Consider the following 11640-nt stretch of genomic DNA (forward strand, 5'->3'; position numbering starts at 1 on the left):
CTTCATACATACATCAAATGTTGAAAGCACCAAATAAACGTAATATATATATCAAGGTGGAGAAATGGGACTGGGTCCACACCATTTCGCGGGGAAAACAAAGCCGAGATTTACATTTTAATTAATTACGTTTTGCAACATTTTTCACTAAATTTTACAAGCCGACGTTTCAGAGAAAAATTCGCTCCATCCTCACGGCAGACGAGTTATTCATAACTGAACGAGGAAAAAACACAGAAACCCAGTCCAGTCACGGCAAAAGACCAGTTTAACGATAACAGGAGAACATGACAAACATCAAGAAAAACAATAACAATAAGCCCCCGCTACAGAGAGGCAGTACTTATACACAATGAAAGTTATCATATGTTGTCACACACACACACACACACCCTCTCACACCCTCACACACACACACACCCTCACACACACACACACACACACCCTCACACACACGCACGCGCGCGCTCACACACACACACACACACACATACTGAAAGTAGGTATAGACGCTATTAGTGGTAACGTCACCATGTAATAGGGATTCTCTGTGATAAAAAATTGGATCCAAACAATAAAAATAACCAAGCCTATCCCAATACTACAAATGAGAATAAATTGAAAATCGATATTTATCTCCTTCTTGAGACGTAATACTACTAGCGTCCATTTAATCGAGGAACGGCCGCTCAACAAAACACACAGTGAAACGAAAAGGAACCCAAAAAAGCTACACGTCTTTGTAGAACATTTGAATCGATCGGAAAGTCGAATTCAACCAGAACAAACCGTTGAACAGGGCGTGAGATTTCGAACCCGGACCAACCGTTAGGGAGTTTACCGAGCTCCGAGAAAATCACTGTCACTTAGCCGTGGGCGGGGGCGGGCTGGAGGGGGGGGTGCACAAAAGTAAAAGCTGTGCTGGGGAGAAAGATTAATTCCTGGAGAAAACTATTTTAATCGGGGACCGTGTGGTATCATTCCGCGAAGGAGGGGAATCTCGAATCTATTTCGGGTGGAAGCTATTTTAAGAGCATTAAACTTGCAGAAGGTTACAGGAGAGATTAAAACCGCCAAACGCGAGTAACCGCCGACGCGTCTCGGTCCGATCGCCGCGAAATAGGTCTAAAAATACGAGATAAAAACGTACAGATATAGATATATGTGGGTGAGTGCTCACTCCGCTCGTGGAAAGAGCCCAGGGGGCACGGGGGCGACCGTGTGGATTCTTGCCAATTCCGCCTTTTCAACAAATCATCAAAAACACGGGAGAATGTGCTTACAAAATGTTTTATTAATTTTAAGAGAAATATTTGTATTTATAGGGTTACCTTAAATTATTCATCTTTAAGTTCCCCGACTTCTCCGGACTTTTCCTTGAGTAACTTTTTTTGCTTTTCTTCAACTCCAACATTTCTAAATTTTCGACTTTTCCTGGCTTTCAAGCAAAATTTGGACCATGTTTTTTTTTTTTTTTTTTTTTTTTTTTTTTTTTTTTTTTTTTTTTTTTTTAAATACGCTGACTTTCCCTGAACTTCAGACAAAATTGCTTTCTTCAGAGATCAAATTATAGAAAAAGGCAATCAATAGCTAAAAAAAGATATCAAGCCTTAAAAATGATCAGTAAGGGTTACAAGTTGGATGATCAGTAATGGGTTTTAGTGATTAGTAAATGTGTTAGAAAAGCCCCGCCTTTCCTCAGTCTCGGCCAATTCTCAGACTTTCCTGATTTTCCAGACCGCCTGCAACCCTGTATCCACTTCCAGCAAAATTTGTTCCACTCTAAAAAAGACATTTGAAGGGAAACAGATCTAATTTAGGAATGAACCAATCATTCCCCAAATAACGTAAGCTTCACGAACTCGACCTAGAGGGGAACAAATAACACCGTAATATTCGACCGTTACCGGACGGTGAAAATCGAGTATTCAAAATATTTGAATGTAAAGCTCTTTACTTCTTCTTCTCTTCTTTTCTATTACTCGTGTCTCTCTTCTTCTTCTTCTACATTTATCTTTTTTCTTCGTTCCTTCTTTTTCTTTCCTTTCAATTCCTCTTGATCTTCTTCTCCCGCTATCTCTCTTCTCTTTTCTACTTAATGCATCTAATAATTTTTCTCTCATTTTTATCCCTTCTTTTTTCTGTTTCTTTCTCTTTTTTCCCCTTTTCTCATCTTCTTCCTTCTCTTATCTTATTTGTCTTTCTCTTCTCTTCTGTTGTTCCTCTTGTCTTTTTCTTTTGATGAATTTTATTCCTCTTCCATTCCTTACGGTCTTTTTCTTCTTTTCCGTCTTCTTGTTGTTCCTCTTTCTAATTTTTCTGCATTCTTCTTTGATCTACCTATTCATCTCTTTCTATTTTCTACTTCCTTCACTTTCTTACTTTTTCCTCTTCTTTTTCTTTCTTTTTTCATCTTCTTGCTCTTTTACCTCCTCCTCCACTTTTTTCGTTTACTTTTCCTTGTCTTCTCTATTCTCTTATTTTCTTCTTTTTTCTCCTGTAATCTTCTTGTTATCTTTTTTCTATTATCTTCTTCTTTTCTTTCTCATCTTTTCCTTTTCTAAAATTTTCCTCTTTGCCTTTCTCTTTGCATCTTCTTTTTCTTCAACTTTCCTTCTTTCGATTTGTATTTTTAGCCCCTTCTATCTCATGTTTACCTTCATTTTTTTGCTTTTTTCTTTGTTTTCTTTCTATTTTACTGTTCTTCCTTCTTTATTATTCTCTTTCTTTCCATTTCCATCTTCTTTCCATCCTCAATTCTTCATAATTTTCTTCCACTTTTCTATTTTACTTTCATATTTTTTCCTTCTGTCTTTCTTCTATTTTTCTTCTTCACCCTCCCGATTTACCTCGTTTTATCCCATTCCATCCGGATCCATCATCTTTATATCTTATACTAGCCGGTCTGGGCGCGCTTCGCGCACCCAGAACGGCTTTTTCTACGTGATTCGACATTTGATCACCATGACGTATACATTTTGGAGACTCCCAAGACAAAACTTATTTAGTCACAGGAACTTGTTACCGGAGCGTCCCATCATTTTTAACATTAATAAATATGTGGAGATGAAGCAATGATGAGGATCAATCATTACTTCAAATACGCATCTCGATGGGACGTCAGTCCCATCGAGATGCGGGTGGAGGTAGCGGTCTGAAAACTGTAACGACAGTTAAGGTAGGGTTCCAAATCGCTATGAGGCCACTTGTGGTTTTTTCTTATAGTTTCAGCATTGTATACAAATTTCTCTGATGTTTTTCTTTCATTCTCTCTGATTGCATAAGTATAATTATATCCTTTTTAGGGGGGAAAAAAAAGTTGAGATAAGAAGGGGATCGAGGCCTCCTTGAAATTTACCTGATTAAGGAGAAAGAAGAGTTGAGCAAATCTGCGACGTTAGCTAAAGTTGGTGCTAAGCGCCCATTTTTCAAAAAATATCAATCGGATCATATCAAGTGAGGCATCCGGGAGGAGAAGGGGGGCCGAAAAGGCGCCTTACTGAAAGGGATGAGGGGGGGTCTACTAAAAAGTGTCTAAAATACGAGGGTCGTTCAGAAAGTAAGTTTTTCTGTTTTTTTTTCTCAAAAACTATAAAAGCTACAAAAATGGTAAATATATGGCTGAAAAGCTTATAGTCTCAGCTTTCTAACGGTATATTGGTTTTTGTTTTGTAACCAACCAATCGCTCAGAAATTGCATTTTTTCGCGACCACCTCGAAGAATTTCCCGCCACCTCCGAGGTGCATAAGAATTGCATTGAAAAACAAATGAAAAAGGACCACGAGCAAAATTGTAAAAGTTATTAAGCATAGCACAAACCTTCAGCTTTTTTCGACGTAGTTTCCTCTCACTGTGATACATTTTTCACACCTTGGTATCAGTTTCCTGATGCCTTCACGGTAGAAGTCCTTCGGCTGTTGTTTGAAAAATCCCAGGACAGTTTCTTGGAGTTCCTCATCTGTGTCGAACTTAACACCACCTAGGAACTTCTTCAGAACTGGGAAAAGATGGTAGTCACTAGGAGCTAGGCCAGGACTATACGGTGGATAAGGAAGGCTAGTCCAACCGAACTTTTCGATTAACTCAACAGTATCGGCCGCTGTATGTGGTCGCGCATTATCGTGGAGCAAAAGCACTCCTTGGGTAAGCTTGTCCCGCCGACGGTTCTGTATGGCTCTTCTCAGCTTTGTGGTTTCTTTGTACCGTATTGCGTTGATGGTAGTACCTCTTTCCAGAAAATCCACCAGGAGGATGCCTTCACTGTCCCAAAAAACCGTGGCCATGATCTTCCGTTGAGAAAAAGTACGCTTAACTGCTGCGAGCTGGAGGCGGCTGGGAATTCTTGGAGGTGGTCGCGGGAAAATGCAATTTCTGAGCGATTGGTTGGTTAAAAAACAAAAACCAATATATCGTTGGAAAGCTGAGAGTATAAGCTTTTCAGCCATATATTTACCTTTTTGTAGCTTTTATAGTTCTTGAGAAAAAAAATAGGAAAACTTACTTTCTGAACGACCCTCGTATATGAACTGAAGGTAAAAAAATAAGAAAAACGGAACCATTCACGTTTTATTCTCGTCTTATTTTCTTTTCATTTTTTCTTTTTTGTAGCATCTATTTCCATTTACAATTATTATTTTTAAAAAAAGTTGATGCTGCAAACGGAGTCAATTTGTTTTAATGACACTTCCGGATAAATCATAGGTTTTCCTAGGAAGGAAGCCTCTCGTCCTTTCTCTACTCTTTCTCCTACTCCTACGTCCTTTCGGTTCTACTGTTGCCAGATTTACTGCTTTTCCAGTACTCTTCTTTTTTCAAACCCATGTAAAATATTCACATTATTGCACGATCAGGCAGGACTTGAATAAAAGGAGGAATGAATGAAAAAGTGAAAAAGGAAAAATTGAAATCCTTCGAAGTTAATATAAATTATGATTTATGACCTTTTATCCCGGTTTACCTCACTTTAATGAGATTTATCTCGGATAATGCAGATTATATAACGATTATATTCTTTTTATTCCTGTTTAAACATTAAGAAAATACATTCCTCTTTATCCCGATTAAACGCGGTCTGTACAAATCTATCCTCTTATATCCGACCGCGTTTTATCCAACTCTATCCCGTTCCGTTCATATCAATCCCGATTTACCTACATTTATCCCATTTTCTGCTGATTTAGGTCAAATTATCTCAATTATCCCGTTTTAACCCAATTTTGCTCAATTTACTTCGTGTTATCCCATACCACCCCTTTCCATCACGAATTATCCTGCTCCACCACATTCCGTCCTCGCGTAACGCGGAGTAAAAGTAATAAATCGGATGCTTATCACGTCCAAATCTTGAACTCAATGTGCACTTTGATGAGGAATAGTTATTTCGACCAAAATTGTGGGGTGTAGATATTCTCTGACACTACACGAGCACAGAGTCTAAAAATTTATTACGACCATTTTGGTGAGGTAAAGACGAAAGCAATGTGTTCTTGGAAAAAAATTTGCGTTGGCTAAGTTCAGTTAGTTTATGTTATGTTGTTCGTTCAAGATAGATTAGATAAGAAATGTATACAATCATCAAAAAGTTGTGAAGAGTGGATGGACTTTAATTCTAAGGAAGATGTCTTTGCTAATGGACTCCCATGCTCATGCAAAGAAGTGAAAAGTTCAGCGATGAGTATGGAGTCTGATCTTGGATGCGATGCTACTCCATCATGAGCAACGGTATATTTGTGTCTATATGAGAGCATACAATCATGTGCGTTACATAATGATAATAAAAATAGTCGAAGCTCAAATTAAAAATCAGCTGATGGAGAAAATAGTAGCAAAGTCATGAACGAGGAAAAATACTTGAGGTACTGGGAAATAGCCTAAGAGAGGCACTTAGGTTAATGACCATTGGTAAACGGTAATTGTCATAGAACTCAAATTCGAACTCGGCCTTCATCTGACCGAAAGGCACAACATTAAAAAAGAATGGATTACCGCGATTCTAGCGAAAGTTATCGTTTACGAATCGAATTCGCCGATAGAGACCGTGTATTTTGTAGTATAGTCCATTAAAACCCTATTTTTGAACTTGCTGTGCTTTCGTTACTGGGAAAAACGGTTAAAATGCGTAGCGTTTCATCGGGTTTCCGTCCAATCCGTCGATGCACATCAAAATTAAAACAAAAAATAAATTAGCCAATTTTTTCAATGATAACAGCTTGCGTGATGGAAAAAGAGCGTCATTATTCGTGAAAACAGCACTGAACAAAAGCCGCTTGGATCTACAGTTCAGACTCTTAAAAACATTGACAAGAAAAAATACTCTTGATTCAATTGAACTTAGTGCTTGAATCAAAAGGAAATCCGCCTAAATCAAGAGGCTTGGCTCTTCGATTCAAGAAAAAATCGGATTGAATGAAGAGTATTTTTTCTTGTCGATGTTAATAAGAGTCTAGATTCTAGATCCATGTGACTTTTTTCCAGTGCGGGGTGATGAATATCCTTCAATTCTAAACTTTCTGGACTTTTTACAGTTTTTAAATATGATACCCGAAAAGTCGCGATTTTTTCGAGAACCCGGGGATTTCATTGGGACGTGACTAAATTGAGGCATTATTTCCTGCCTGTAAGTCCGACGCCAAGAACTGCAGAACTGAGAGACGCAGTTCTTTCAAAATGCAAGGCTATTGACTAGCATTCGTGGCAAATGCAGACCAATCAATCAAACGATACAACTGATCAGAATGCAAGCGGCGCGAACAATCAAAATTCGTTTCGCACTTAAGTCTGATCAGATGCATGGTGATTTTCCCCGAGTCATTATTGAAGTAAATAAATAATAGAGCTGATAAAATGAATGAGACAAAAATCTCCGTCATTAAAATAATATCAAGCTCCACCTAACATGGATGCAGATTCGGGCCGTTCTGCGGACTGATTGAAATTGAGAGACAAAGCGACAGAAAAAGGAGACGGAGAGGAAATGTAGCGATCTCATTGGTCGAAACGGGCGGTTCCTCAAGATTAGGGTCCACCTCAGAAAATCTCTGGAATATCGAGCGAAGAAACGTCAGCACCGTGCAAATGACAACGCTGCGATGCCCGGCACGCACTACCCGGCATTGTGAATGTGGCAGGCTATGCACTACTGCTACTATTCTACCCTTGTCTTGAGTCAAAATTCATCCTAGACCCTTCGCAAGTGACCAATTCTTTGTTATTTTTCCCAAACTTCTTCATTCGTGATATAATTGAATTTCCCATAAAATCTGAGCAAATTAAAATTTGTAATTCGGAATTTTTCCCTTCTTTTTCCTTTTTGTTACGAAGTCCAGTTTTTATTTGCCACTCCGAATATCGGACTGTAACTTATCTTCTATTTGGCTGATTTTTATAAAAGCCCAGCTAGAAGAAGGCTATTTATAGAATATTCTAGGGTTATTCGACCGCCAAAGTAGAATTACCTATGAATATCCCACCGAATATCCTATAAATATCCTACCGAATATCTTACGAATATCCTCTGGATATTCTGATCATTCTGATGAGACAAGTATCCTACGAGCATCCTACCACCGAATATCCTACGAACGTCTGAGCAAATTATCCTGTAGGTAAGTACAAAGTGCAGTTTGAATTAGGAAAATAAGGAGAAAGTCTGCATCTTAATGAAAATGACAAGCCACTCTGTAAAAATAAACCACACATTTGCCACAGCTCCTCTGATCCTGATACAACAGGGGATTGCTGCCCTGTAATAACTGATGAGATGTTCTCGCTGTGCAAAAAATTGGTTTACTTAATGCTACAAAGTAGCGAATCATTTTCGTTAAGATGCAGATTTTCTTCTTTAAATTCCAGTAACGAACTGCACTACTTACAGCTAGGGGATTTGATTTACTCAATGCTCAGACAGACCAGCAACATTTTGAAACTTATTCACACCAGTCTTAGAAGTTTACACCATCGAAGTGAATTGAGTTTATTCGAAAAACAAAGAAGAGTACAAAATTAATGAAGTATCCTGTGGGATTCCTCACAAGCACAACGCTTGCGCAGGGGAGCACCTTACACATAAAACGTGGAAAAAAAAAAAAACTTGAAAAACTTGAACCATTTCTTTGTACATAGGATGGCAGCTGTCAGACGAACAAAAAAAAACACTCGATAACAACTAAAAGTGTGATAAAGATACTTAGTTGTGGAAAATAGGGCTTTTTAAGTTTAGTACAATATAGCCGAATGGGGGACTGTATTGTCACAGGGTTAGCAATCCTGCGGACCCCAGCTGGTAACCCTAGCCTCAAAGGGGCCATGGAGATGGTCACCGGCTTCAAGGCGTATGAACCACCCATTGAAGGGGCTGATTGGGCTCTTAGCCGTAGTGAAGGCAGCCAATCTACGAGAGCGCACTCCGAATTCAAACGCTGGTCCTCCAGGTTGGGGGTTTGGTCATTGGGTTAACTCCCCGATACCCGTAAAACCCAACCAATGCTAAACGACCTAATTTAAGCCTCGGTGAACAACGGATAAAACGGATACTTCGACAAAAATTACGCAAAAGGACAATGGTATTTGGGACGTGGATTGTCCCAGGCATTTCCAATAAACTGATGGAGGTTAATTCGGAGATGAAAAATAACAACGCTAACATAGCAGTAATTACAGAAACGAGGAAAAATGGATTAGGCTCTGAAAGTTTGGGATACTATGATACGTTCTTCAGTGGCGTGAACAAAGATCAGCGGGCCCAGCAAGGAGTGGCGACTTTGGTTCTGAAAGACTTGCGTAAATGTATAACTTCTTGGGAACCAATGAACCAACGAATCGTCAAAATTAATCTTCTTTGTATGGTCACAAGATAACCCTCTTTGAAGTGAATGGTATCAACAATGATGCACCAGTTGGAGCTAAAGGACAGTTCTTTGAGCTCCTGAACGATTAAATATTAAAAGTTGGAAAGTTATCGTCATAGGCGATTTGAATGGAAGAACAGGACACCGGATTGGTTGGAAGGTCGTTGGTCCATTCGGAGAAGATGTGGTCAATGACAACGGGAACCGCATCATAGCAGTCTGTGAGCGAAACAAGTTAGAAATTTTAAACGGATTCTTTCAACACCGGGATATCCACAAGGATACGTGGGTTAAACAAACTCGAGGCTTAAGATCCATCATCGACTATGCGATAACAAACCACACGTCGAAGATAAAGGTTCGACAGGTGAAGGTGTGCCGAGGGTTATCTTGTGGCAGTGACCATCATTTCCTCAAAATAGAAATAGCTTTTCCCGTCAAAAGTTTCCCACAAAGCGTGCCTCGACAGCAGCAGCAGCAACAGGGAGAGAGGGTCCAGCCAAAGAGGTATAACATCGATAGTCTACACCATCAAAGTGTCAAAGATCTCTATACGAAGCGGTTAAATGAAAAACTTGATGAAAGACAGGGGTTCTGTGATGCCGAAGATCAGTATCACTTCATCAAGACTTGTATCCACGCTGCGGCTAGAGAGGCCCTTGGAGTGCGCGAAAAGATCACCACTGAATGCAAATCCTACTGGTGGGACAAAGAGATTGAGGAAGAAATCGATGTAAAGAGGCGGAATTACCACTCCTTCCTTCACTCCAAGAGTAATGAGGACAAAATGGCTTACAAACATGCGCAAGCAAAGGTACAAAGACTCATTATGAGAAAGATATACGAGTCCTGGGAAAACAACTGCCCCAGAATTAACACGTGCCTAGGAGGAAGGGGGAGTACGGAAAGCTGGAAATTGCTAAAAGGCTTGCGAAGGAACATGAAGAAGGATATTTTATCTCCGATAACAATCAGCCAACTGGAGGACCATTTTAAAGTATTACGGATGGAAGTGCGACCCGAGTTTCAAGGTAGCGCTGCAGAATATAACGCAGAAACACTGTCTCTTGAGGTTAAACTTGAGGAAATTGTGAAGGCAATCAAGGAGTTAAAGAATGAAAAAGCTCCTGCGGCTGGAGATATACCATCACGGTTGATAAAATGCGGAACCAGAGAGTTATTTCAGCTTCTAGGGGACTTGTTTGATCGTTGCATTAAGGGTGCGAGGAAGTACCAAAAGAGTGGAAAGAGTCCTGGATTTCAGCTATACAAAACAAAGGAAAGAGGAATGACTGCGAAAACTACAGGGAGCTATCTATCGTAGGGATAGTTAGTAAAATTTACGAGAAAGTTTTGAAAGCTAACATCGGAGAAGAGTGGGCTCCGTATGAAGCAGAGGAGCTAGCAGGATTCAGGGCCGGTAGATCAACTGTCGACCATTTATTCTGTATCACACAACTGATTGAGAAAAAATGACCGTAGGACAGGAGCTCCATTTAGTTTTCGTTGATTTTCAGAAAGCGTATGATAGCGTTCCATTAGTGAAACTCTGGGAAGCCCTGAAAAAATTGAATTTTAGTAATGAACTTGTGAATGCGTTTAAGCAATATTACTGTGGAAGTTTTACCAAAATCCAATGTCAAGGGAGGTTATCTGGTGGTTTTTATGTTTCTAAAGGTTTAAAACAAGGATGTTGTCTGACACCTACATTATTTAAGATCTTTCTAGAACGCGTTTTAAAAGAGTAGAAAAAGAAGTGCTCTGGCATGGGCGTTCCCCTAAATGATACTGACACAATGTATACTCAATGTTTTGCTGATGACCAGATGGTGATTGCGCAGGATGCGGATGACGCTGAATACATGACTCGAATATTACTGCTAGAATATCGAAGGTGGGACCTAGGGGTCAGCGCCAAGAAAACAGAGAAGTTGAAGATTGGAGGGGATCAGCAAGACATAAAGCTAGAATTTTGGACGATGTATTAAAAGCTGCAAACATTACAAATATCTAGGATTTCTAGTATCCCAGGATGGAATAATGAACCAAGCCATATAAGATCGAAACCTGCAGGGAAGGAGAGCTATTGCTATGTTAAATAGGATTCTTTGGGATCAAAGTATCTCCAAAGAAAAAAAGAGGTTGATTTATAACACCATAATCAAAAGCATTCTGACCCACGGCAGTGAAGTGGGGGCCATGAGAGATCGTACCCAAAAGATTCTTAAGGCAACTGAAACGGATTTCTGGCGAAGATCAGCCGGAATCTCGAGGAGGGATCACGTAAGGAACGAAAGAGTGCGTGAGATCATGAACGCCGAGCAGAACATGGTGCATGAAATTATGACCAAACAGCGTGTCTGGTATGGTCATCTTCAAGGAATGGCGGATGACAGACTACCTAAGAAGGTACTGGATTGGGTTCCTCCTGAGAGAAGTCGCAGGGGACGTCCAGCAAAATCGTGGAGAGGTGGCATTCAAGTTGAAATTAAAAGATGCAATTTGCCAGATAGCCTTTGGGTCGATAAACAAGAATGGCGATTAGGTGTCGCAGAGCGCCCGGGCGCGCTGTAGAAGCGACTTGAATGTACATGTATGTATACAGGGTTATCCAAAAGTCACTGAACAATCCTGTAACTTTTTTCCAAATTGAATCAGTGAATTCGAAAACACACCAACTCGGAAAAAAAATTGTTCAGGAAACAGCTAAAACTGCGCAGCTGGCGAAGAAGTTAATTTAAGAAAAACCTTTTTGGTGCCAAAGGACAAGTAATTAGAGACTTTGTAAAGCAC

General features: G+C 39.8%; 1 protein-coding gene across 1 annotated transcript; it reads left to right on the top strand.

Annotated features, from left to right (window-relative positions):
• The first annotated feature begins 8233 nt into the window (after positions 1-8233).
• LOC140226078 (uncharacterized) lies at positions 8234-10171 on the top strand. The gene is made up of 2 exons (XM_072306545.1): positions 8234-8430; positions 8947-10171. Exons 1-2 carry the CDS (start codon positions 8234-8236, stop codon positions 10169-10171), a joined length of 1422 nt encoding a protein of 473 aa, XP_072162646.1.
• Positions 10172-11640: the final 1469 nt, after the last annotated feature.

The sequence above is a fragment of the Bemisia tabaci genome, chromosome 1 (genome assembly GCF_918797505.1).
Source record: "Bemisia tabaci chromosome 1, PGI_BMITA_v3".
Lineage (NCBI taxonomy): Eukaryota > Metazoa > Arthropoda > Insecta > Hemiptera > Aleyrodidae > Bemisia > Bemisia tabaci.

What these genes read in the sequence shown, in the direction of transcription:
- LOC140226078 (XM_072306545.1), top strand. Translation starts at nt 8,234, where the DNA reads ATGGGGGACTGTATTGTCACAGGGTTAGCAATCCTGCGGACCCCAGCT. An exon ending in TTCAAACGCTGGTCCTCCAG is followed by an intron (nt 8,431 to 8,946) that starts GTTGGGGGTTTG and finishes AAATATTAAAAG; the next exon opens with TTGGAAAGTTATCGTCATAG.